The sequence below is a fragment of the Rana temporaria genome, chromosome 4 (genome assembly GCF_905171775.1).
Source record: "Rana temporaria chromosome 4, aRanTem1.1, whole genome shotgun sequence".
Lineage (NCBI taxonomy): Eukaryota > Metazoa > Chordata > Amphibia > Anura > Ranidae > Rana > Rana temporaria.
The window spans coordinates 209,853,600-209,881,592 of NC_053492.1; the positions used below are offsets into that span (position 1 = coordinate 209,853,600).

At 41.6% G+C, this 27,993-nt stretch overlaps 1 protein-coding gene across 2 annotated transcripts in view; it reads left to right on the forward strand.

Moving 5' to 3' along the window:
- Positions 1 to 27,993, forward strand: part of MYOM2 (myomesin 2) — a 218,157-nt gene that overhangs the window by 95,561 nt on the left and 94,603 nt on the right. For both annotated transcript variants that reach the window (XM_040349806.1, XM_040349807.1), the window contains 6 exons: positions 4,906 to 5,047; positions 5,392 to 5,591; positions 18,830 to 18,883; positions 21,552 to 21,679; positions 25,310 to 25,493; positions 25,763 to 25,937. In XM_040349806.1, the coding sequence (XP_040205740.1) occupies positions 4,906 to 5,047; positions 5,392 to 5,591; positions 18,830 to 18,883; positions 21,552 to 21,679; positions 25,310 to 25,493; positions 25,763 to 25,937 (883 nt within the window). The remainder of the gene's footprint in view (positions 1 to 4,905; positions 5,048 to 5,391; positions 5,592 to 18,829; positions 18,884 to 21,551; positions 21,680 to 25,309; positions 25,494 to 25,762; positions 25,938 to 27,993) is intronic.

Genomic DNA, 27,993 nt, shown 5'->3' on the forward strand with positions numbered 1-27,993 from the left:
AGCCCAAAGGCGAATAGAACTTCCCCTTCCCCAGAGTGCCGTTGTACGTGTTGTACGTCACCGCGCTTTGTTCATCATTTTTCAAGAACGAAGTTGGAAAAACGTTGTTTTTTTTTCATGCCGAAAAACGACCGTGTGTACGCGGCATAACTCCACTTTTGTTGAAAAAAAAAACATTCCCCTCTGGGTGATCCATGTACATTGCAGGAATTTTAACAAACTGTTTCACATCCCAACTTTTTATTATGCTGAAGAAATAACTTTGTGCTTTTCTGTGTCCATGTCAAAGTAAATATGTATGCAAGTGATTTTATAATTATCAATCCGGTGCTGCATTTGCAGGGCTTTAATGAGGAAATTGGCAAAGCCTGCATCCCTTTAGGCTCCATTCACACTTACACAACTCCAAAGTTGTGCCGACATTGGAGTGCAACTTTGATGCAACTTTGGATGGGTGTGACTTTGGTCCGACTTTGGCTTTGACCAGTGATAATGGACAACAGTTGCACAACTGTTGCACTGTATAACATTTAGATAAGGCTTTCATGCAACTTTGAAAGTAGTGCATGAACTACTTCAAAATTGCTGCAACTTCATTTCGCGCATATACAGTATGAATAGTTATCATTGGAAAACACAGGGAACAACTTGTTATGCCACTTTGATGTCCAAAGTGCATGACAAGTCGCACAAGTGTTAATGAGCCTTGGGCCCCATACACACGAGAGAATTTATCCACGGATAAATCCTCTCAAAGATTTCCGCAGATTTCGATGCGATGGAGTGTACACACCATTGCATTGAAATCCGCGCGGGAATCCTCTGGCGATGACGTGTCGCGCCGTCGCCGCGATTATGACGCGGCGACGGGCGCGACGCTGTCATATAAGGAATTCCACGCATGCGTCAAATCATTACGACGCGTGCGGGGAATCCCTTTGGACGGATGGATCCGGTGAGTCTGTACAGACGAGCGGATCCATCCGTTGGAATGGATTCCAGCAGATGGATTTGTTGTGCATGTCAGCAAATATCCGATCTGCTGGAATCCATCCCAGAGGAGATTTCTCCGCGGAAACAGATCCGCTGGCGTGTACACACCATAGGATCTATCCGCAGAAACCCATTTGCTGGGATTTATCTGCGGATGGATTCTATCGTGTGTATGGGGCCTTAGACGTGATTTCCCTTTGGGAATATCTCACCAAAAATCAAATTTTTGTTGCAGGGGATGCCTAAAATCTGACTTGTATTTTAGTGCAGACTCCTGGGAAAACCAGTAAGCAAATCACACAAACAGGAAATTTAACTTCTGGGGAGTGTTCTGTACAGCGCTGCAGATTTAGGAAAACGAAAAGGTCATTTTTAATAACATTTAATTACAATATGACTTATGTTGCATATATATATATATATATATATATATATATATATATATATATATATATATATATATATATATATACATATATACACACTATATTATTATTATTATTTTTTTTATTTGCTAATTCTTTTTACCACAAAAGTGGAGTTATCCTTCAACCGCTTCCAGACTGGCTACTGCATATATACTGTGGCAGGGCAGCCTGGCTATATGATTTCGTGCACAAAGTCTGGGGCGCGCACCACCGGCGACCCACTCCCACTGTGACTGGACACAGCAGGAGCCAATCAGCGGGCCACCCGCAGTCTTTCTCCGGAGAGGCAGAATGGCGGTCTGCCTATGTAAACAAGGAAAACCGCTGTTCTGTGTGGGAGTAAAATGGAGATCTTGTGTTTCTGCTAAGCAGAAACACGGATCTCTGTTTTCCTCCAGTCACAGTTAGAAAGCACTCCCTAGGAACACACTTCAATCCTTTGATATCCCCTGATGTTAACCCCTTCCCTATCAGTGTCATTTATACAGTTAAGTCCTGTACACACGATTGGATATCTGATGGAATCTAATCCGATGGATTTTTTCGTCGGATATCCGATGAAGCTGACTTTCATCAGTCTTGCATACACACCATCAGTCAAAAATCCAACCGTGTCGAAACGTGATGATGTACAGTAAAACACTACGATGTGCTGAGAAAAATGAAGTTCAATGCTTCTGAGCATGCGTCGACTTGATTCTGAACATTGCGTGGATTTTTGACCGATGGACTTCCACACAGACGATCATTTTTTTCTATCGGTTTTTTATCCATAGGAAAAATTTAAAACATGTTCTATTTTTTTTCACCGATGGAAAACAAACCGATGGGGCTCACACACAATCGGTTTGTCTGATGAAAACGGTCCATCGGTCCGTTTTCATCAGACAAACCGATCGTGTGTACAGGGCTTAACAGTGCATTTTTTAGCACTGCAATGTCAAAGTCCTGCTAAAAATTGCTGATCGCCACCATTACTAGTAAAAACAATAAAAAGAAAGACATGAATATGTCCCATAATTTGTAGACGCTACAACTTTTGCTCAAACCAATTAGTATACCAAATCCAAAAACATGTAGTAGAATAAATATTGACTTAAATTTATGAAGAAATTCGATTTTTTTTTATTGGATGTGTTTTATAATAGAAAGTAAAAAATATATATATTTCTTTTTTTTTCAAAATTGTCTGTCTTTTTTTGTTTATTCCTTTCACGCCGAGCGTACGCATATATGCATCCTCGGCTTTCGTGGGTTATACTGATAACTGCAGCTGCAGGCATCATCCTGGTACCGTTGTTTAGAGCCGGCGATTGGCTATCCAGACATAAGAACCGATGCGGCTAAAAGCCGCTCGGTTGTTATGCCGGAGGAGCGGGAGGGGACATCCCTCCTCCCGCCACCTCTCGCCACTCTGACCGGGCCTCCCGTCCCACCGGGAGACCAATCCTCGATCCGGCACCTCCAGTGTCCAGGCGCAGACTGAAACTAAGCCGTAAATGGCTTTGATTCAGTCTCTGCAATGTAAACACGGAAGCGACGTCATGACGTCACTTCCGGGTTTCTCAGCTGCCAATGGCGCCGGATTGAAAAAAGTACACAGTATTCAGAATCGCCGTTAAAGAGTACCTGTCACCACCTATTACTGTCACAAGGGATGTTTACATTCCTTGTGACAGCAATAAAAGTGATCAAAATGTAAAAAATGTAATATTATAAAAATAAATAAAATAAATAAGAAAAAAGAATTTAAAGCGCCCCCCTCCCCGCGAGCTTGCGCATCAAAGAAAACGCATTCGGAAGTTGAGCCTGCATATGAAAACGGTGTTCAAATCACACATGTGAGGTATCGCCGCAATCGTCAGAGCGAGAGCAATAATTCTAGCACTAGACCTCCTCTGTAACTCTAAACTGGTAACCGTAAAAAAAAGTTTAAAGCGTCGCCTATGTAGGTTTTTTAGGTACCGTAGTTTGTCGCCATTCCACGAGTGTGTGCAATTATAAAGCGTGACATGCTTGGTATTTATTTACTCGGCGTAACATCATCGTTCACATTATGCAAAAAAATTGGGCTAACTTTACTTTTTCATTTTTTTTAAATTCATAAAATTTCATTTTTCCCAAAAAGTTGCGTTTGAAGCACCGCCGCACAAATATCGTGTGACATAAAATATTGCAACAATCGCCATTTTATTCTCTAGATTCTCTGCTAAAACAATATATATAATGTTTGGGGGTTCTAAGTAATTTTCTAGCAAAAAACATGGATTTTAACTTGTAAACACCAAGGCCCGGATTCACATAGAACCGCGTATCTTTGTGCGGGCGTAACGTATCCTATTTACGTTACGCCTCCGCAACTTTTACAGGCAAGTGCCATATTCTCAAACGAAAGTTGCGGCGGCGTAGCGTAAATAGTCCGGCGTAAGCCTGCCTAATTCAAATGTGGTAGATGTGGGCGTGTGTTATGTAAATGTTATGTGACCCCACGTAAATGACGCTTTTTTCCCAGTGCGCATGCTCCAAATTAACCCCGCAAGAAGCCAATGCTTTCGACGTGAACGTAAATGACGCCCAGCCCTATTCGCGAACGACTTACGCAAACGACGTAACATTTTCAAAATTCGACGGGGGAACGACGTCCATACTTAACATTGGTACGCCTCATCTACGCCTCATATAGCAGGGGTAACTTTACGCCGGGAAAAGCCTAACGTAAACGGCGTATCTGTACTGCGTCGGCCGGGCGTACGTTTGTGAATTGGCGTATCTAGCTGATTTACATATTTCTAGGTGTAAATCAGCGTACACGCCCCTAGCGGCCAGCGTAAATATGCAGTTAAAATACAACGGCGTAAGAGACTTACGTCGGTCGGATCTGATACAAATCTATGCGTAACTGATTCTAAGAATCAGGCGCATAGATACGACGGCTCGGACTCAGAGTTACGACGGAGATACGCCGGCGTAACTCGTACGTGAATCCGGACCCAAATGTCATAAATAGGCTTAAACATGAAAGGGTTTATATCACAAAAAATAAAAACCACAGAGGTGACTAAATACCACCAAAAGAAAGCTCTATTTGTACAGCGCTGTACGACCGCGCAATTGTTATTTAAAGTAACACAGTGCCATATCGCAAAAAATGGCCTGGTCAGTAAGGGGGTAAAATCTTCTGGGGCTGAAGTGGTTAAAGAGCAATACATGTAAGATTGCACAGAAGTAAAAGTGATCATTTTGAAGATAGGAGAGTGTCTGAATATATAAAATAAGAAAAAAAAGCTGCATTTCATTTACTTATATGGGGATTACTGAGCTTTATAATTTAACATCAGAACATCCAAGGTCACATGATGATACAGTAGATAATATACAACAGCAGCATTAATACAGTTCTGTTAAATATTTTATTTTCTCTGGATTACCAAGATTTAATTGAATTGGCACTGATTCCTATCTTTCTATTTCTATTTCTCTGAAGATGCTGCAGCTTTGGTTTTAGGGGCACCAGGTGCACCGATGGATGTTGAGTGCCATGATGCTAACAAAGATTATGTGATTGTATCATGGAAGCCACCAAACACCGCCAGCGAAGCTCCAGTCATTGGATACTTTGTTGATAAGTAAGTACTTGGCACCAATATATATATTTTTTAACCCCATTCCCCATCTCTATCCATTTGTTTATTTATAATTTAAAATGCCTTTCTAACAGTAGATGTAAAGGATAATTAGACAGTTGTGTAGGCAGCACCATCATGTTCCCAAACTTTGAAGATATCCAAATGTCAAACAGGAAATATCATCAGATAACAGGTGTGTGAAATAATTAATGTGAGGAAGAAAATAGTAATGAAATGCAGCATCCATCGCTAATTACTTTGGCTTACTATCTATTAATATTATTTCTGAAAGCCAATATACACTATTTGTTAACTGAACATTTTTTTATATTTTTTTATGACAGATGCGAAGTAGGAACCGACAACTGGATCCAGTGCAATGATTCACCCGTTAAGATCTGTAGATATCCAGTAACTGGCTTATATGAAGGAAGATCTTACCTTTTCCATGTCCGAGCAGTTAACAAAGCAGGAATCAGTAGACCGTCAAGAGTTTCTATAGCAGTTGCGGCTCTGGATCCTGCTGATTTTTCAAGACTGCAAAGTATGATCACTATAAATGACTGTATAACCATGTATACATTTTTTTCTAGCATGTTTTTAAGGTAAAGCATATGCTGACACTCTGCAGAATGGCTGCCATGCTTTTGTTTTATTTGCAGGCACTATCTGTAATGCACATTATCAATGAAATAATCTTCTGTGACTCCACAGTCGTTTATTCATCTGTCTAGTAACTACTTCTCTTGCTATTTCCTTAACTTTTAAAAAAGGAGGTAACTTATTTGCATACAGTTCTATTTTTCACCTGACATGCTGTTATCCGTTATTAAATTGTATTTCCACGTTTGCAGCCACATCAGATATATAGCTTTTTTACATTGTTACATGTTACCATTCGCATAGCATAGTTTTAAAGCAGAGGGCCACACAAAAAGTTAACCTCCGCTTTTTCGGAACTCTCCCCCCTCCGGTGTCACATTTGGCACCTTTCAGGGGGGATGGGGGTGCAGCAACCTGTATTATATAGGTATTTGCACCCACTTCCGGGAATAGACTCCCACGGGAGTCACGCCCCTTCGTGTCACCCCCCGCTGTCTTCTGGGAAGCACACTGGTCCAGCGAGGGCACGCCGCGTGACTCGCGCATGCGCAGTAGGGAACCGGGCAGTGAAGCCGCAACACTTCACTTCCTGAATCCATCGCCTAAGATGGCGGTAGCGGCAGCTGAGAGACGAGCGATTGCTCAGCCTCGGCTGCCGACATTGTGGGTGCACTGGACAGGTAAGTGTCCATTTATTAAAAGTCAGCAGCTGCAGTATTTGTAGCTGCTGGCTTTTAAAAACCACATTTTAGGTGGACCTCCACTTTAAAGAAATATTTCAAAACTGCAGCTTTTCTTTTTTTAGATGCTGTTTTTGGAACTTCGAGGAGGGAAAATCCTACTTAGTGATCTTTGTTTATGAGGAGGCTGGGTAGCTATATTTGCCATAATTATTCCTGTCTGTACTGTGCTGACAGAGAGATCTCTTCTCAACAACAAAGGGTTAATCATTTAGAAGCTATGCTACACTAATGTATATTAAAGTCTTAATTCCCCTTTGTTACATGTTACATGTTGTTACATGTTACACCCTTATTTAAGGTGTAGCAAGTAACATATTCTAGCAGCGCCCCTCCGGTTACCCACACAGCTGTGTTATTCATTCACAGGAATTTGTGAATAAATAAACTACAAGTCCCATCTCCATGCTGATTAGCGTACTTGTAGTCCATTCATTCTTCCTTCAATATTGAAGCAGAATGACTGTACAGAGGTACTGTATGGGTAGAAAGCAAGAGGGAGAGTATGCAGAAACCTGATGTTGCACCTGCAATTCACTGATCACGAGTGCACTGCATTGCAGGCTGCTGCAGGGAAAAATAATAAATGCACATCTTCTTCAAAAATATGTGGATTTATTACTTTTCCCTGAAAGGTGAACTTATCCTTTAATGAGAGGAAACTCATCCTGTCCTAAGGCTTTCTACTGGGACAGATCACATTCAATTTGTTGAGAAATGCTTGCAGTCAGCTATGGCACCTTCTCCTAAGAAACATCTAAAAGGGAAAACATTTAAAAAAAAAATAGGTATGCTGTGTAAATGGGAATACATAACAGACATAAAGTATATTTTTTACAAATGTGCTTGCAAAAGTGGAAATACATTTTAAAGGCACATAGTAAAAACATACCATACATGGTGGATATTAGCACTGACCTAGGATACAAAATGGTTCATGAAAAGGAATCACTCTAAAAATGTAAAACTAATCCAACTGCTTTTTTTTTATTTTGCTTTGGTGTTCGGGTCATGAAAAAGGATCTACATCAAATTACCTTCTATCCTGTTTTATAACCCTTTTTACATTTAAGAAAATATCATGCTAGGCTCAAGGGCATTCTATTTTGTCAAGGTTAATTCTGTTTTTAGTATCTCTTAAAACATCTAAGGCTCTCTGAGCTGGTAATGAACATATTTTAGGTCCTCTAACAGTGAGAGAATGTATCCATACAAAGCCAACAAATGTCTTTATAAATGAGTGCAGGGTACATAAAAAAACATCTAATGATGTTTATGTTAATAATAATAATAGTAATAATAATAATTATTATACCACATTTATAAAGCGCCAACAGTTTGTGCAGCGCTTAACAATGTGAGGGCAGACAGTACAGTTACAATACAATTTAATACAGGAGGAATGCCTGATAGAGCTTACAATCAGGGCTGGTAGGAGGGGTGGGCGGATGGGACGACTGCCCAGGGCAGAATCTTGCAAAGAGGGAAGGGGCGTGCCAGATTGTGAGCTGCACTGTGCTCTTTCTATACAGGAGAAAATCTCCACCAAATCGCCTGGCTGTCACACCTCCCTGTGCCCCGAACTCTGCTACTGATCGCCCACAGAGCTAAGGTTATGTGCCTCCTCTCTGCAGCAGCCATCCAGTGTCCACACATGGGAGAAGGTCGCTCTCTTCCAGCTTTGGCTGCTGTCTGCGTGCCTGGCTAGATCAGAGCTCTCAGTGAGCCGCAGTAAGGGTGGGCATAGCTTGCAAAAGAAAGTTCAGCACAGAGCACATTGCAGTACCAATCACTGTAAGCCCTGGTTCACACTGGGCTGCGGGAGTGAAGCTGTGCGAGTTCAGCTGAACTCGCACGATTTCACTCCCGCCGGCAGTCCCGATTTCGGCCGTGATTTAACCTCCCTGGCGGTATGATTCTGTCTGGAATTACGTACCAAAAGCGGTACAATTATTTGCAAGGAAATTTGGTGTTTTATACTGTAGGCCTGTGATTTTTAGGAATAACTCACTTAAATCTGACCAAACAAGAATCTAATAGGCATCCCGGGTATGACATTTTTTTAAAAACAACATTTTAAATTATAATATAATAAATAATTATAAATAATTATAGCAAGTAATAATATAATTAAAATAAAAATTATTCAATAATGTAATCAAATCAAAATCACTGAAATTTTCTCAGTTGCAGAATTGTTGCTGTCATTATTTTTTTTTTTTATGACGAATTTCCCCGCAAATCGCTATCACACAATTCTGCAAGTGATTATAATTTATTATCGCTGTTTTCTAGCTGATCTAAAACCATTTTTGACATAAAAAGACACTTTTGGTTGCTATGGACAATCTACAGTTTTCAGGCAGAAAGAAAGGTTTTTATTATATAAAATGACATGTAGGACACTGGGCAGACCACTAGGGACAAGGGGGGCGTGTTTTTTTTACATACAGTACTGTAATCTATAAGATTACAGTATACTGTATGTAATGTGTTTGTTTACTTTTTTGAATTTGGCGCCGATCTCCGCTCCCGTGCGTCGTAACGTCGCAGGGAACGGAGATCGGCGGCACAGGAGGACGCTGTGTGAATCGAGCGAGGTCCCGCTCGCTCACACAGCGCGGTGACATCGCTGGATCCAGGAGAAGGTAAGCCAGCGCACGCTGCAGGCTCTGCATATCTACCCCGTGCGTGACTCGGGGTTACCGATCGTAACATGAAAAACCCACCCCGAGTCACGCTCGGGAATACCGCCAGGGGGGTTAAGAGACATCTGTGCAGGTTTCTGCACAGATGTCTATGTAAATCGCGGCCCGAAATCGCAAAAAGCAGTACAGGAACTACTTCTTGAAATTGGTGCAGCGCTGCAGATGCGGCGTCGCACCGATTAGGACAGTGTCATTGCCGACAATTGGTGGCAAATGCCGCCGATTTGAGATGCGATTTCACATGTCAAATCGCATCTCAAATCGAAGGAAATCGTACCCAGTGTGAACCTGGGCTAAAGCCCTACAGTCTTCAGAGCTCTCTCCAGACCAGCCAAGTTCCAGATTCATCCCATGGAACCAGGCTGCCATTAAGGTGAAGTGTTGGAATATATGTGTAGAACAAGCTGGGCTAATGATGGATATAAAAGATTTGTGAAACTTCCTGTCTGTTTCCCAGTCAGACTGTGACTGTGTATTCAGCAAGTGATGAGACCACAGACCAGCACAGCTACACTATTTCCCAAGATCAGTAGAAATCTTAATTGAAAATTGTGTTTTTTGTTCACTTGCAAAAGAGGTTAGGTTCTGCTGGAATAAAATGCCCATGCCTGTGATCAGTTACACATGTTCTTTAATTTGAGTTACAGATGTATGAAATTCTCTCTGCAGTAAATCACAGTATAGATCACTTTGGAATATCCATATGTATCTGCAAATGTGTTACAGGAAATCTGGCTTTTAGACCGACTATGGCTACCTTTCATATCAAATGTCCGATCGGGTCTGCCTGTCAGTTTTTTTAGACAAACCCGATTGGACCCTTCATTCATCCCTATTGACCGGTGGGTGTAAATGAACCTGCTCATTTACACCCACTTACCTCCAACTCCAGTCCACAAAAAAAGAAGATCTATCCCATCCTTCTAGGCCAGGGGTGGGCAATTATTTTTTCGATGGGGCCACATGAGAAACTAAAAATATTTTGGAGGGCCGGGCCAAAAGGCTAAACTCAATACTGCATAAAATCAATTGTATTTCTTTATAAAAAGCAGTAAATATCATTGTTGGAAAACTGGTACGAGTACTTGTTATAGACATGGCACAGGAGGGGGACAGAGGCTGGGGACATGGCACAGGAGGGGGACAGAGGCTGGGGACATGGCACAGGAGGGGGACAGAGGCTGGGGACGACACAGGAGGGGGACAGAGGCTGGGGACATGACACAGGAGGGGGACAGAGGCTGGGGACATGACACAGGAGGGGGACAGAGGCTGGGGACATGGCACAGGAGGGGGACAGAGGCTGGGGACATGGCACAGGAGGGGGACAGAGGCTGGGGACATGACACAGGAGGGGGACAGAGGCTGGGGACATGACACATGAGGGGGACAGAGGCTGGGGACATGGCACAGGAGGGGGACAGAGGCTGGGGACATGGCACAGGAGGGGGACAGAGGCTGGGGACATGACACAGGAGGGGGACAGAGGCTGGGGACATGACACAGGAGGGGGACAGAGGCTGGGGACATGACACAAGAGGGGGACAGAGGCTGGGGACATGACACAGGAGGGGGACAGAGGCTGGGGACATGGCACAGGAGGGGGACAGAGGCTGGGGACATGGCACAGGAGGGGGACAGAGGCTGGGGACATGGCACAGGAGGGGGACAGAGGCTGGGGACATGACACAGGAGGGGGACAGAGGCTGGGGACATGACACAAGAGGGGGACAGAGGCTGGGGACATGACACAAGAGGGGGACAGAGGCTGGGGACATGACACAGGAGGGGGACAGAGGCTGGGGACATGACACAGGAGGGGGACAGACGCTGGGGACATACGCTGGGGACATGGCACAGGAGGGGGACAGAGGCTGGGGACATGACACAGGAGGGGGACAGAGGCTGGGGACATGACACAGGAGGGGGACAGAGGCTGGGGACATGACACAGGAGGGGGACAGAGGCTGGGGACATGACACAGGAGGGGGACAGAGGCTGGGGACATGACACAGGAGGGGGACAGAGGCTGGGGACATGACACAGGAGGGGGACAGACGCTGGGGACATGACACAGGAGGGGGACAGATGCTGGGGACATGACACAGGAGGGGGACAGACGCTGGGGACATGACACAGGAGGGGGACAGAGGCTGGGGACAGGCAGCCACTGTTTAATCAATAACAATTGATTAAACAGTGGCTGCATGTGATGGCACAGTGGCTGCGTGTGATGGCACAGTGGTTGCGTTTGATGGGCACAGTGGCGACAATTGATGGCACAGTGGCTGCGTGTGATAGGCACAGTGGCAACAATTGATGGCACAGTGACTGCGTGTGTTGGCACAGTGGATGCGTGTGATTGGCACAGTGGCTGCGTGTGATTGGCACAGTGGCTGCATGTGATTGGCACAGTGGCTGCATGTGATTGGCACAGTGGCTGCATGTGATTGGCACAGTGGCTGTGTTTGGGGACAGTGGCAACAATTGATTGCACAGTGGCTGCGTGTGATTGGCACACGTGGCTGTGTTTGATGGGAACAGTGGCTGCGTGTGATTGGCACAGTGGCTGCGTGTGATTGGCACAGTGGCTGCGTGTGATTGGCACAGTGGCTGTGTTTGGGAACAGTGGCAACAATTGATTGCACAGTGGCTGCGTGTGATTGGCACAGTGGCTGCGTGTGATGGGAACAGTGGCTGTGTGTGATTGGCACAGTGGCTGCGTGTGATTGGCACAGTGGCTGCGTGTGATTGGCACAGTGGCTGCGTGTGATGGGCACAGTGGCTGCGTTTGATGGGCACAGTGGCTGCGTGTGATGGGCAGAGTGGCTGCGTTTGATGGGCACAGTGGCTGCGTGTTATTGGCACAGTGGCTGCGTTTGATGGGCACAGTGGCTGCGTGTGATTGGCACAGTGGCTGCGTGTGATTGGCACAGTGGCTGCGTGTGATTGGCACAGAGGCTGTGTTTGGGAACAGTGGCTGCGTGTGATTGGAACAGTGGCGACAATTTATGGTGGCACAGTGGCTGCGTGTGTTGGCACAAGTGGCTGCATGTGTTGGCACAAGTGGCTGCATGTGTTGGCACAAGTGGCTGCGTGTGTTGGCACAAGTGGCTGCGTGTGACCCCTCCCGGCCCTGCCTACTGTTATCACCGCGGCGGGGAACATTAGACAGCGTTCGTTTGAACAGCTGTTTTCCCCGCTGCGCATAGACACTCCCCCTTGGACGGATCTGTCCAATCGCGAGCAAGGGGGAGTGTCTATGTGACTCCCCCTTGCTCGCGATTGGACAGATCCGTCCAAGGGGGAGTGTCTATGCCATAGACACTCCCCCTTGGACGGATCTGTCCAATAGCGAGCAAGGGGGAGTGTCTATGTGACTCCCCCTTGCTCGCGATTGGACAGATCCGTCCAAGGGGGAGTGTCTATGCGCGGCGGGGAAAACAGCTGTTCAAACGAACGCTGTCTAATGTTCCCCGCCGCGGTGATTAACGTGGCAGCGGCGGCGGTTTCGGTGGCGGGGGTGGGCCGGATTAAAAGGTCCGCCGGGCCGTATACGGCCCGCGGGCCGTAGTTTGCCCAGGTCTGTTCTAGGCGGATGGGAGGGTAGTCGGATGTAAACAGACAGCAGGGGTCTAGTTCCCGCCATAGAGCAGAGCGGGCTGTGTCCATGTTCGCTGTGTATAAACTGAGTGGATACTACAGACCTGTCATCCGCCCTGTCTGGTCAGCAGGCGATCAGCAGACAGATCCACTGCTGATCAAAATGGAGTCTTCCCTGTGCAAAAAGATACAAAATGTATACCCAGAACTCTCCTCGCCCTCTGATAGCCACCCTCCCTCAGAGTCACACAGAGCTGGGCTGACCGTGGGTATTTAAGGAGGCCTGCCCTCTGCCAATCCTAGTTAGGAAGTGGTCAGGGCTCCCTGAAACACCCCTGACTGCTCCAACCCACCTCCCTCCCTCTTCTTCTAGAAACCTCTAGAAGCAAGAGGGATGTAACCATGAAGTGCTGCTGTCTGTGAGCCATAGCTGCTTCTCTGAGCCACTCCTGACCCACACAGATCAAAACAAACAGGCCTAGCTTCCAGCTAGGCCTGCTTAAATTTGCCTGTTCTCACAAAAATCCTAACTCTAACACCTACCTAAGTAGAGGGTGCTACATAATTATTGTAAAAGAAAAAACATATACTGTAGATAGAATAAATACATAGCGAATTAAACTTAACCACTTGCCAACCAGCTTACGCACATTTACGTCGGCAAGTTGGCTCCTTACCGCAAATCGGCATATGGGTACGTCGTCTCCTTTTAGAGCCATAGCAGGCGCGCCCCCCCCCTGCATGGCAGGGGACCAGATATGCGTGGCTAGTGGCCGCAATGTCTGCTGGCCACCCGCAATCACGGGCACGAGAGCCAGAACTGGAGTCTGTGTATATAAACACAAAAATCCCTGTTCTGACAGAGGAAAGACAGATCTGCTGTTCCTAGTAATTAGGAACAGCGATATGTCTCCTCCTCTAGTCAGTTCAAACCCCCCACAGTTAGAAACACTCATGAGGGAGCACATTTACTCCCTTGATCACCCCCCCCCCCCCAGTGTCAACCCCTTCCCTTCTAATGGTTTAAAAAAAGTGTCAAAAGTATCCAATCTGTCCGCCGAAATATCGCAGGCCCACTAAAAATCGCAGCTCGCCACCATTACTAGTAAAACAAATAAAACAAATAATAAAAATCCCATAAATCTATCCCCAATTTTGTAGATGCTATAACTTTTGCGCAAACCAATCAATATACGCTTATTCCAATTCCCTGAAAACCCTCCTCTTCAGAGAAGCCTACCCTACCCACGACTGTACTTCCATTTGAGTCCATCTGATCATCCCCCACAGCTAACTTCCCTTTGTTCCGCTTGACCCTCCCTTCTAGATTGTAAGCTCTAACGAGCAGAGCCCTCTGATCCCTCCTGTATTGATTTGTATTGTGACTGTACTGTCTTCCCTGATGTAAAGCGCTGCACAAACTGTTGGCGCTATATAAATACTGTATAATATATATATATATATATATATATATATATATATATATATATATATATATTTGGCCTAAACTGAAGAAGACATTTTTTTTATTGCTTTTTGGGGATATTTATTATAGCAAAAAGTATTGTTTTTTTTTTTTTTTTTTAATTGGCAGCCTTTTTTGTTTATAGAACAAAAGGTGATCAAATACCACCAAAAGAAAGCTCTTATTGTTGGAAAAGGGGACATCAATTTTATTTGGGTACAATTGTCAGTTAAAGTGATGCAGTGCCGCATCGCAAAAATAGCCTGGTCATTAAGAGGTTAAAGTGGTTGTAAACCCCTATGTGCAACTTGTACCTAGGTAAACCTATAATAAGACTTACCTATAGGTACTGTAAATGTCCCATAAACATGTGCCGTTAAGGAGATATTTACCTTGTAGTGCGCCAATAATGTAATCGGTGCATGTGCTGTAAAGAAACAGCCCTCCGTGCCGTTTCTTCACTAGCAAGTGCCATGATTGGCGGCTTCCGCACACATGCACGGGAGTGATGTCACGTGACTTCCGGCCAGTCACAGAGTCGGAGTCCATGGCCCTGGAAGGAAGAGGGTCAAAGATGGATGCTGCCACCAGTGGGGGCAATGCGAGCTTTGTTTGCAGGAAGCATACTAGCCCATTACGCTTTTACTTTGCAGGGGGAAAAAAAGAAAGGAAAACCCCCCTGGGTTTACTTCCTCTTCACATTTGTACCTTTTAAATAAAACTCATTGTGAAATATGAGAGCTTCCATTTCTGACTTTTCCTTCTGAAAATACTACTTACCTGGTTATCTTGCTTACCACTGGCTTGAATACTTTGAGCCTGTGTCAATGTTTGAGAAATTATCACAGCTAATAGTGCCCAGGAAAATAGCATTTTGAGAAGGAGGTCAACAATAGCAGCTTTGTTTTTCTCAGTACAATTTTCCTTTAGGTCTGGCTCACACCGGGATCCTTGTGCGCACTGGTATGATGCGTGTTGACAGCTTATTCATTTGAATGGGCTGCAAAAAGCATAGGGCCACGCAAAAAGTAGTGCTTGTACTTCTTTAGAAAATGCATTTCAACAAACTTGTTGGTGCCCACAAATGCACTGCATTTACAATCTGCTTTTGGGGTGCTGTTAACAATACATTGGTACCCGTATGCAGATCACCTGTGGCCCAGGAAATGTACATGGAACACACCGTTTCGGCACCACATTCTGGTGTGAACCAAGCCTTTATGCACTGTTTGGTCTAAAGCTTTTAGATTGCAACATAAATCTAATTGACAACAAGCCCCATTTATACTTCCACTTATCAGGCTGATGAGAGAATAGAAATGTAAAATAATTATGAAAAAAATAAATAAAAAAGTAAATAAACGTAAAATGAGTGCTATGATAATACTAGTTGCGTTTTAGACTGTTTGATTTAAATGCTCAAAATTTTAACCAATAGTCCTTGATCCTACAAATGTTATATTATTTATATTCTTTGATTGACTTGACTTGATATTTTGGTTCAAGTTGTATTTTTTTTGTTCTCATTTGTCATGAATGAATATCTTTCAGGTAAATTGGCACTAGAAGGCTGTATCTGATTATACTGAGCATGTGTTTGAGAACCAAAATTAAATTCCACTCTTCTCATTTAGCATATATTTTAAAGCATGAAAAGGTCACATCTATATTAGTCACAACTTTAGGGGTTCACTTGTTTTTATTAAAGTTAACAGGCGCATAACATTTTGTTCCTAAGTTTGTACTGTACAATCATCTTGGGTATACAAAAGATGTGATCATAATATTGTTATATAACAAATGGTAAAGATAACAAGGTATAGTAACACAAATTTGAAAGATGAGATGTCATCTTTTTCTGTACATAAATCTCTTTGCCGGAGAGTTGCTTAGCTCTACCACCATAATGAACTGATTTTCAACATGCTCTTACTGCTTGTACTGTCAATAAAACACGGCAAGACCCTCAGGAACGTCTGTCTACTGCGCCTCCACAGCCCATATATATATTTATTTACCTATTTTCTTGTGTGGTAGTAGTAAACATTTGCGCAATAAACTACTTTATTATTCTTAATGCAGAGCGATGAAGCATATATTGTGCATAGCTCCTGCAGAGCTTACAGTATAAAAACAGATGTCAGGCTGTATGCCACCAAAAAAAAGAACATAAAAAAAAGCTTGTTATACCTTAGTGTCAATAAATCACAGAGCTGTATTATAACGGAGTGCACATTTTGTGTTTTTAAAATGAACATTAAGCTAGAAGCTTGCCTTAATCATACAAATCTGGGTATCGTATAAGAGATTTGAACTAAAATGTGAAGATGGGGGGAAAAAAAAGCGTAGATGCGCACATTGAAACAAACATAAAGAATATGTCCATCCAACAATCAGCAGTTTGTTCAGTTCCATGGTTGCCAATTTATACCTTTTATTACTGACACATCTGTGTGATACTGGTTCCAAGCTTTAGTCATTGCCTAAACTTCATTTTATCGGTCACAGAACTTGCGTAATTCATATGCATCAGTAACTAAAGAGACCAGATGGAAAATCTGCTTGTATAATCAGAAATGCATTGGCCTTAGTTGTGTCATATTTTTGTTTTTCCTTTATATTAGTAAAAGCCCAACTCCAGGCAAGTCTTTTTTTTTTATGATAGGTTATAGTTTTTTGTGTCCTCATTTCTCTTCACTTCCAGTCTTGGTGACAGTAGATCATTGAGGCAAGAAGTGGTGGGAAATCTTTCCAAAAAAAAAAAAAAAAATTCTGTGACTCCCTGTGAATGTCATTCTGTTTTTTTTTTTCTGATCCTATAGGATACATTCTAAAGCCCTGTACAGACGATCGGATATCTGATGGAATCTAATCCGATGGATTCTTTCATCGGATATCTGATGAAGCTGACTTTCATCAGTCTTGCCTACACACCATCGGTTAACAATCCGATTGTGTCCCAAGCGCTGACGTAAAACACTACGACGTGCTGAGAAAAATTAAGTTCAATACTTCCGAGCATGCATTGACTTGATTCTGAGCATGCGTGGATTTTTGACCGATTGACTTCCCCACAGACTATCGTTTTTTTCTGAATAACCACTGATAGGACCGCCCTCTATACCCAGCACAGCTCAGCGCTTAGGGGGTTAAAGTTAGGGTGATGAGAAAAATATGTGTGATTGAAAACCACCTCAAAAGCACATAATAAGGGTAGCAGCCGCTGAAATTAAAAATAGATGAATAACAAGCAAAAAATATAGAACTTAAAGTCCAACATAAATTGTAGCAGCGCTCTTTGCTCTCATTGAAGTGAACAAACTTCTTTATGAGGTGAACATCATAAAGGTAGATGATAGAAATAAACAGGAGGGGTGCTCAAAGAAGTATAATCTGTAGATGACAGCCGTGAGACAGGTGAGATAGGTCCTCTTCACAACTCTCCAATCACCAGTATACCACCATGTGCAAGCAGAGAAAACCCCTCTTGGGTATGCACTTACCACAAGGATAAGTCAAATAAGCCTTCACAAATCAGCCCATAGCCTTCTCTCCTTACTAGAATCACCTCACATTGTATAAAGATGGGATCCTCTGGCTCATGAAAACAATGACAGAATGCACTACATAGCGTGATACTGTTTGAAGTGGTTTAAACTTTTATTGCTTCCCCCAGTATCCCCTTCCCCCAGTATCCATAGGAAAAATTTAAAACAGGTTCTATTTTTTTTCACCGATGGAAAAAAAACGATGGGGCCCACACGCGATCGGTTCATCCGATGAAAATGGTCCATCGGTCCGTTTTTATCAGACAAACCGATCGTATAACTCTATACCACTCTATTTCATTGTTTTGGCTTGAGGTAGATTTAATATTTTTTTTTTTTTACTGAGAATTGCAAACTATATATTTAGAGCAGACTGTGGGATTAATTTACTTACAAGGGGATTTGCCTCAGAGCTTAGTGAATGAGGTGAAATTCTGCTGACTTCAATCATCCAATCATGTGCAAGCAAAAACAGTTTTGTTAAACTTTCCTTGTATAAGATTGGGTATTCTTTGTAAAGTGAAAGTTTAACTAGTTCACTAGGCTCTTGGGCAAATTTATTTTGCAAAGTGAAACTTTACATGAAAGGGAACTGAATGACATGAACAATGGGTAAAGGACAAGTCCAGGGTATAATTGGCTAAACTGAGAGGTAGCAGTAGACAGAGTGTATCGGATCATGGCCAGACCAATAAATTCATTCAACTGTATGAGAGCTGCTAGGAGGCTGAACTAAAGTGTGACTGTATAAGGTAGATCTTAATCTGAGGTTTCTAACCAGACCTAGACAACGAGTGGGCAGAAGGGGAAGTTGCCCTGGGCAAAGTGAAGCGAATGGGCAAATAATGGATGCAGGGTGGTACACCCATTCTACAGCATGTATTAACAGTGGGGGAAGGGGGCGCAATTCTTGCATCCTTGCCTTGGGCACTGGATGACCCTGCCCTGGTACTGTTTATAAGTATTATTTAATTTCATGAGGGGAACAAGTGAAGATGGGGCAGGCTTCTTATTTAAACATGCAGCACAAAATCATTCCTAACAGAAAAAAATACGTGTTTAATTTAGTCAATTAATGTATAATGTTAACTAATATGCATGCTTTCTCTTTTTAGAAATCCATTTGGAGGGGGGACGTGAAATTGTTATCTGTCAGGATGATTTGGAAGGTATTTTATCCATTTTTCTATCAAATTATGATAGTAGTTTTTTTTTTTAAGTAAATCTACAAAAATAGAATCTACATATGTAAATTTTATTTTGCATTGGCAGTAGCATAATGCAATACTGATTGTGTTTAAGTACTTTGGCATATAGAAGAGTTCAAACAATTCCTGAATGTCTTGGCTCAGTTGGTCATTTTACTGTTTTGCAATTAAATGCCTTTTTAGATTTTAATACTAAGGAGTTCAGCATTTAAAATGATGGATGCTAATATTTTATAGTGCTATTTCCTAGCTGATGCTTTTAAAAGCTATTTCTGATTTAAATACATGTCAGTGTGTGTGTGTTTTTTTTTTTTTTTTGCATTGTTTAGTTTGACTGTTTTGGAAATTACAACTTTTTCTTTCACTTGCAACATTTTGCTTTGATATTGACTTTAAAAATCTTTGTGTTTCTACATATATATATCAGAAAGAGAAATATATGAATTAAGAGGAAAGCTTAGGGGTATACAGGCATACCCCACTTTTAAGTACACAATGGGGTTTATTTACAAAAGCTGGAAAGTGCAAAATCAGGCTCAATTCTGCATAGAAACCAATGAGCTTCCATGTTTTATTACACTTGACGTGACTGTAGCCGTAGTGCGAAGTGTTGTACACGATCTGTGCAATAATTGGTTCATAACCATCAAACCAGCAGATAAAGGGGGAGCAGTCGTTGTGATGGATACAGATAAATACAGTATATACAAGAGGGTCAGAGGCAGCTGGCAAATACTACTTACTACAAAAAACTGGATTATGATCCGACCCAGGATTTTACTAAGCAATTAAAAGGTTTGATTGCGACAATACCAAGCCACCTACATTCAGAACTCATCAATGCGATTCCGAATAATCCAGATATTGGAGACTTCTACATGCTGCCCAAGATTCACAAGCCAGGAAATCCAGGCAGACCCATTATAACACGTATGAATACAATTACCGAACATATCTCAGGCCTTGTAGAAAACATGTTAAAACCGTTAGCGATGAACACTACTAGTTTCCTGTAAGACACCACTGATTTTCTGAACAAGCTTAACAATGTACAACAATTACCACCTAATACACTTCTAGTCACTATGGATGTAGAATCTCTGTACAGTAACATCCCTCACAAGGATGGGTTGGCAGCATGTCACAGATTCTTATCATCCTCACCAAACCACAAATACACTGCTGAGGATGTTACACAGCTCATCGAATTCATTCTTACACACAACTACTTCACTTTCAATAATGACATCTATCTCCAATGTATGGGTACTGCTATGGGAAGCAAAATCGCATCCCAATATGCAAACTTATTTATGGCTGACCTGGAGGACAAATTCCTGAACAGCATACAACAAAAGCCATACAGATATTATCGCTATATTGATGATATATTTATGATATGGACTGAAGGTGAAGAAAATCTAAACCAATTCTTCTCATTGATCAACACTTTTCACCCATCTATCAAACTAAAAATGAATTATTCAAACACACATGTTAACTTCCTAGACACTACAGTATACATCAGGGATGACAAACTTCACACTTCGATATACAGAAAACCGACTGACCGATGCAGCTATCTTCATAGTTCCAGTTTTCACCCCCAACACACTAAACAAGCCATCATACACAGCCAAGCCATCGGACTCCGAGTTTTTTCAACTTCATCATTAAACGTTGCCCACACACCATCGTTTTAAAAAAATGCTCTAGCAAAGCGCGGTGACGTACAACACGTACGACGAGACTATAAAGGAAAAGTTCCATGCGGATGACGCCACCCTTGGGGCTGCTTTAGCTGATTCCGTGTTAGTAAAAGACGATTCGGCTTTTCTGTCTGTTACAGCGTGATGAATGTGCTTACTCCATTACGAATGGTAGTTTTACCAGAATGAGCGCTCCCGTCTCATAACTTGCTTCTGAGCATGCGCAGGTTTTTAACGTTGTTTTAGCCCACACACAATAATTTTTTACAACCCAAAAAACGACATTGTTTAAAACGTCGTTAGAAAATGCAGCATGTTCGAATTTTTTTTTTGTCGTTTTTCAGAACCCGAAAAATGATTTGAAACCCACACACAATCATTTTAAATGACATTTTTTTAAAACAACGTTTTTTTCATGCCGAAAAATGATAATGTGTACGCGGCATTAGTTTTTCTTTTTTTCCTTTCCCTCTGAGATTTTTTTTTTTCTTGTTTTGTTTTAACATTCTGCCAAAAAAATTGTAAATCAGTACTGCTTGGACCTTGAAGAAGGGGTAACACCCCGAAAGCTTGTCCTGAAAAATTGTATGTTAGTGCAAATAAAAAAAGTATCACAGACAGTACTCAATTTTCTATGTTTTATTACCAAAGCTTAATTGAACAAGCTGGGATTAGAAGCTCATTGGTTTTTATGCAGAAGTGAGCTTGATTTTGCGCTTTTCAGCTTTAGTAAATTAACCCTATTGTGTACTTAAAAGTGGGGTATGCATGTATAAAAATAACAGTTGTAATTAGAAAGAGTGGTGATCTCGAGTTTTATTTAATTTCTTTATTGTATCATGTAATAGTGAATAAAAATGACAAATAACATCAGTGTTCACAAATAATTTGCCTGTTTACTAAGTATGGCTTTTTATTAGGTGATGTCAAAATTCCTGGGTCTCCCACTAATGTCCAGGCTTTGGAAACCAGCAAAACCTATGTTGTGCTCAGTTGGGAACCACCAGTTCCTCGTGGTAGAGATCCACTGGTCTATTACATTGAAAAGGTAAAGAGTGGATGGTCAATTATTTTTCTTTAGTCTTGTCCGTAAGTACCTCTTGACAAGGATCAGAGAAAATGTGTAATGTGTTATAAAAGACATCATTAACTCAGTGTAATTTTAGCTACTTGAGAATGGAAAATGTGAACTCTTTACTTTTGTGTCGTTTGAAGTTTACATAGGGCAGAGGATTCATTTCACTTTGAAGTATGACAAGCTGAAAAAAGCGTGGAAGTGAAAAAGTCCAATAATGTCTGTGTAGAAGATTACTCTTTGGTTGACATACACTTTAATTACCAGTGAAACCTTTCCAGTATAGTCAAAAACATTCCCAAGAAACTGTGAAATCAAAAGTTCTAATAATATCACAAGTAAAAAGATATGGCCATCACTGTCAACAGTAGTAATTCATGTGAAAAATGTGTGGCCTTATCATCAACGCACCACATCATTTTAATCTGATCTTTATGCATGTATTAAACAAAAACAATGAATGCAGTTATGTAAAAATAAGTAAAATTACTGTAAAATTTTACTGGTGCAATAACTAAAATCTTTCTTGATATCAACCTATTAGAATCCCCTATACAATAGAACATAGACAGAGAGAGAGAGAAGGTGAAGCAAAAGGAACCCATTGGGTATTCTGTACGCACATTTGTTGTCATTGCTGACAAGAGGGGAGAGCAAAGTGATGAGAGTAATTAGCCAATTATTGTCCTGCTGCCCCATTCTCTGTCTAATCACTGGTTGGTGGTAGAAGGTAGGCAAGCTCTATTGCATAAGTCTAGTATAGAAAAGTCAGGTTACCAGTATAGCTAAGCTTTCTGGTAGGGCTGTTTAAATTTCAGGACTGAATATACAGAAATACCAATACTGTGCAAGTAAAACAGTTCACATATATGTATTTCAAATGTGTATTTAAGTTTAACGTTATTTGTTCTCTAAGGAGCATGATTTAGGTTTCCTTGCAAGTATTGCAATTTCCCTTCTTCTTTCCATGCAACCCTCATTATTCAATACCTCTCAACTTTCTAAAATGGGAATGAGGGACACATGTTAGCAAAAGTATGTAGGCCTAGGACACACATCTACCATACCCGTTAAAGGAGAATTGTACAAAAAAATTGATTGGTTAAACCCACAAGCGCTTTTTTTGTTGGCTTTTGAAATTTACAAATGCAGCAATTTTAGAAATTGGAAGAAAGGTTTGGCAGTGGGAAACACTTTTGGAAAAATAAAAAGTTAATTTTGTATACAACTATATAGATCAGACTAAAATGAAGGACAAATGAGGAGGAAACAGGGACAGAGGGACTTTGTTCTGAATCAGGGAAAGTCACTCGAAAATCAGGGACAGTTATGAGCCATGTTATTCACTATGTTATTTTACGTTATGTTATTCACTATGTTATATAAACACAGCATGATACAAAAATATTAAGCATTAGGCCCCATTCACACGAGGCGGACTCCGTCGCTATGGAGTCCACCTGCTCCCGCCAGCTCAGCAGGAGATCAGTCCGCAGATCTCCACTGAGCTGAGAGATGACAAGCTCTTCTCTGCTCACTGAGCGGGGAGGGGCTTGTGCAGCGCTGCTGATTCCTATGGAGCGATCTGATGAAAACGGACAGCATGTCCGTTTTCATCAGATCTCACCCGATCTGCCATGGATGGATATGGACGTTTTGCCATACGTCTGATTTTGGCGGATCGGATCAGGTCGGATGTCAGCGGACATGTCTCCGCTGACTGACATCCGACGCTCCATAGGACTGCATGGAGCGGCCGTTCTGGTCCGCCGTCAAAACTGACAGGCGGACCTGAATGGTCTGTCCGTGTGAATGGGGCCTAGAGACAGAGTTGAAGCAGGAATCAATCTTCTCCTATCTAGGGGATAGTAGTACAGCAAAGTAGCAAGTGGTATAGTGGGGCTTCCATGTTGGATAGACTAGGTGAAATCATGGAAAGGAATATATAAGGAGAGAGGCAGCTTTAGTTTCACAGTTAAATGTGTTGTACATATTCTCCTCCTTTTTATTATGGACATGACTGTGACAGAACCCACTGTCACTGTGTGTTTTGGAAGGGACTGGGGGCGGGCCTCTACCCACAGACTATGGGCCAGAAAATACTGGAGACCTGAAGCTGGCATTGAGATAATGTAATGCTACATCCCTTCTCCCTCACCCCCCCTTGTTGCTGTGTCTAATTGTGTTGATTCATGACACATAGACAATGGAGACTGGACTGGAGACATCTCTCCGCAGGGGGTGTGTATTGAGGCTGCCTGCTTACCATAATCTCATTAGGTTTATCTGTAGCCTGTTTCAATGTACAAATGTTCAGTTCCTATTGGTTGTTCATTGTCCCCCTCCCCTCTTAGACAAGGCTAAGGGGAGTGTCCCTAACTGTGTGTAAAACTGTATGTTTTGGATTTAATAAACAGTTTAAGCTCTGCATGTTTAACCCTCAACACCTGTGTGGATTGTCTCGTGATTGAGGGGTTAAGGGCTGGTTATAGCGAATCTGCAGGCTGCGTATGTGTTTGGAGGACAGGAGACACAGGTCTGGCGGATGTGCCCACCTAGGGTATCTGAGATCCGTCACCATGACCTTTTCAGCTTTGCTAAGAACATTGCTAAGAGCAGTGACTCAACTCTTAGCACATGAGATAAAATGAAGAAGTATAGCAAGCTTCCCCGCCCTCCTTTTATTATTTTTATACAGGATTTTTTATAGCGCCAACAGTATTTGCAGTGCTTTACAACATGAGGGCAGACAGTACAGTTACAATACAATTCAATACAGAAGGACTCAGAGGGTCCTGCTCGTTAGAGCTTATAATCTAGGACAGTGTTTCTCAACTCTAGTCCTCAAGGCACCCCACCAGGTCATCTTTCAGGATTTCCCTCAGATGAAACAGCTGTGGTAATTACTAATGCAGTAAAACTGATCAAATCACCTGTGCAAAATAATGGAAAGCCTGAAAACATGACCTGTTGGGGCGCCTTGAGGACTGGAGTTGAAAAACACTGATCTAGGATACTGCTCCAATTATACTGCTCCAGGAACCCTTGTCATGTGTGAAATGTTTATGTGTAAGACAAAGATTGTATATAGGTAGTTAAAATAGATATCAAACAACAGTTTAAAATTGTATGAACTTCAAAGGAATTTAAATTAAACAGGAAACCTCCAGTTTAAATATTCCATTCCTTGGCCATATCTGAGATGTGGCGTACCATATGCTTCTATGGAACTATCTCTAATAGAGGAAAGGCTTGAGGCACTGGCAGGGGAATGAAGCTTATTGCTAAAAGGTCCTTCGATTTTTGCTGGGCCATGGGTATGTTTGCATATACCAAAGGGATAATTGTACTTTTGCTAAAAGTATTATTAGTATTATTATTATTATTATTATTATTAATAAGTATTATCATTGTGCATTTAAACCTATGAATCCAATCCTTACCAATGGGCAAAAAGAAAGGGATTAGCAAAAACTTGCTTGGTCTCTAGTGCAAATCATACAATGGCAATGGTGTATTACTTTTAATAATCATACAAGACTATTTCTTGAATGGAGAAAGGTTTTTCACTATGCACTAATGAAATATTGATTTTTATTATAGACGATGGTTGGCAGTGGAAGCTGGCAGAGGGTCAATTCTCAGATCCCAGTAAGATCACCTCGCTATGCAGTGTTTGATTTGGTGGAAGGAAAGGCTTATAATTTCAGAGTTATTGCGGTCAATAAGCATGGTGTAAGTGAACCTTCTGAAGTAACACCACCAATACAGGCACAGGAGCGTCTGGGTAATTCATGTTTTGTTATACTTTATTTGTATACGTGTTGTAAATTTACCATACAGTACATTGCTTTCTTTAGTATACTCTTTAGTATACTTAGCTGATCCTATAAATCTACTGAGCTATAATTAAGATTATATTTAGTATGTAGTTCTTGCTAGTAAAAGTTGGGTTTATTGTACTTGTTTACTGATTTATATGCCTGTTTTTATGTGCTTGCATTCTCTTATTTTAGAGTTATATGCTAATGTAGTTTTTTTCTTTCTTCTTTAAAGCTGTGCCATCTGCTCCTGGTCGTATATTGGCATCTAGAAACACCAGAACATCAGTTGTCGTACAGTTTGATAGAGCTAAAGTAGAGGAAGAATTAATTGGATACTATATAGATAAATCTGTTGTGGGGTCTAACCACTGGGAACACTGCAACCACAAACCCATTAAGTATACCAGGTGTGAAATTTATTTCAAAATATATATAACCTTTTTAGACACTAGGTTTTGTGACAAATGATACTTGACTTTTAAACAATGTGTATTTCCATTTGGCTTGTTTGTAGAACAGGAGACAAAGTACAAACTCATCTCAATGTTCATATCCTCTCAAAATACAGTAAGATGCTTGTGTGCTGTATTTTAGTAATTTACCACCTTCACCAACATCAATCCATATAAGTCCTTATTATTAATTTTAGGGTTTTTGTTATGGATTAAATTCTATACAACCTAGGAGAGCTGCGGCATATTAAATTTAGGTTTTGTCACATGATCTTACTGCCAGGCTTCAAATATTGTTTTTGTCAGGGGTCTCAAACTGGCAGCCCTCCAGCTGTCCCATGAGGCATTGCAAGGCTGACAGTTACAAGCATGACTCCCACAGGCAGAGGCACAATTGGACTTGCAGTTATGCAGCAGCTGAAGGGCCGCCAGTTTGAGACCCCTGCTGTAGAGCTATGGATTAGCTAGCCTTACATACAGTGGGTATAGAAAATAATCACCCCCTTTAAAATAATCACATCTTGTTGCTTTGCAGCTTGAAATGAAGACAGACACAGTTTGTATTTACTACTGTACTACTGCAACTTATAACATCCAAGTTAAAGATATAACATCAACATGTCAGAAAAAAATAAGAATATTCAAAAACAGAATCACTGAGTTTGAAAAAAGGTCACCCCCCTATGTCAGTATTTTATGGAACCACATGTTGCTTTAATTACAGCCTTTAGCCTGTTGGGATATGTTTCTACTAACTTTTGCACATCTAGACTTTGCAATATTTGCCCCTCTTCTTTGCAGAACTGCCCAAGTTCAGGTATATTTGATGATATTTGACAGACATATTGTTTGGTGTTGAGGCCAAATAATTTAATTTTAGTCTCATCTGACCATAAAACCTTTTTTTCAGGTGGCCTCAGAATCTTTAAGGTGCATTTAAGGTGGTCAGATGAGACTAAAATGTTATTATTTGGCCTGAGCACCAAACGATATGTCTGGCGGAAATCCAATACAGCTCACCATCCAAATAAAACCAATCCCAACAGTAAACAGAGGTGGTAATATCAGGTTATGGGGATGTTTCTCTGCAGCAGGGGCTAAGGCAATTGTCAGAATATAAGTAAAATTGAATGGAGCAAAATACCATCAAATTTTTGAGGAAAATCTGCTGCTCTCTGCCATAAAGTTGACAATTGGAAAAAAGTTGACCTTCCAACATGACAATGACCCAAAGCACTCAGCAAAAATGACCATACAGTGGTTGAAGGAGAAAAAGGTGAATTTCCTTCCATGGCTTAGTCAGAGCCCAGACTTAAACCCGTTTCAAAATCTGTGGAATGACTTGAAGACTGCAGTCCACAAATGGTCACCATCAAATTTAGCTGAACTTGAGCAGTTCTGCAAAGAAAAGTGGACAAATATTGAAAAGTCTAGATGTGCAAAGTTAGTAGAGACATATCCCAACAGACTAAAGGCTGTAATTAAAGCAAAATGTGGCCCAACAAAATACTCACACAAGGAGGGTGATCCTATTTTTAACTTAGTAATTCTGTTTTTGATTTTTTTTTCTGACATATTGGTGCTATATCTTTCACTTGGATGTTATCTGTTGCACTACAGCTGAATAAAACAGGCTGCAAAGCAGCAAAAATGTTATTATTTTAAAGGGGGTAATTATTTTCTATACCCACTGTGTATAACCCACTGTATATACATCAATACACATGTGTAGAGGTATAATACACAGACAGTAGCAGACACAGCTTGGCTTCTATTAGTTATCTGGTCTTTATGAGTTTAGCGAGCCTTTAGTCTGCATGCATAAATAATAGATTCAGCAACACCAGATTTCCTTTTAAATTACTATGTTGCAAGTGATTTGTTGACAGTTGCTTAATTTGAAATCTGTTTACATCAAGCTGAAAATGATGCGAGTTGCAGAGGGGTGGACAGTTAACTGACCTGTAAAGCCTTTATAATACAGCAATGTGTATCAAACAGCAGTACCAAG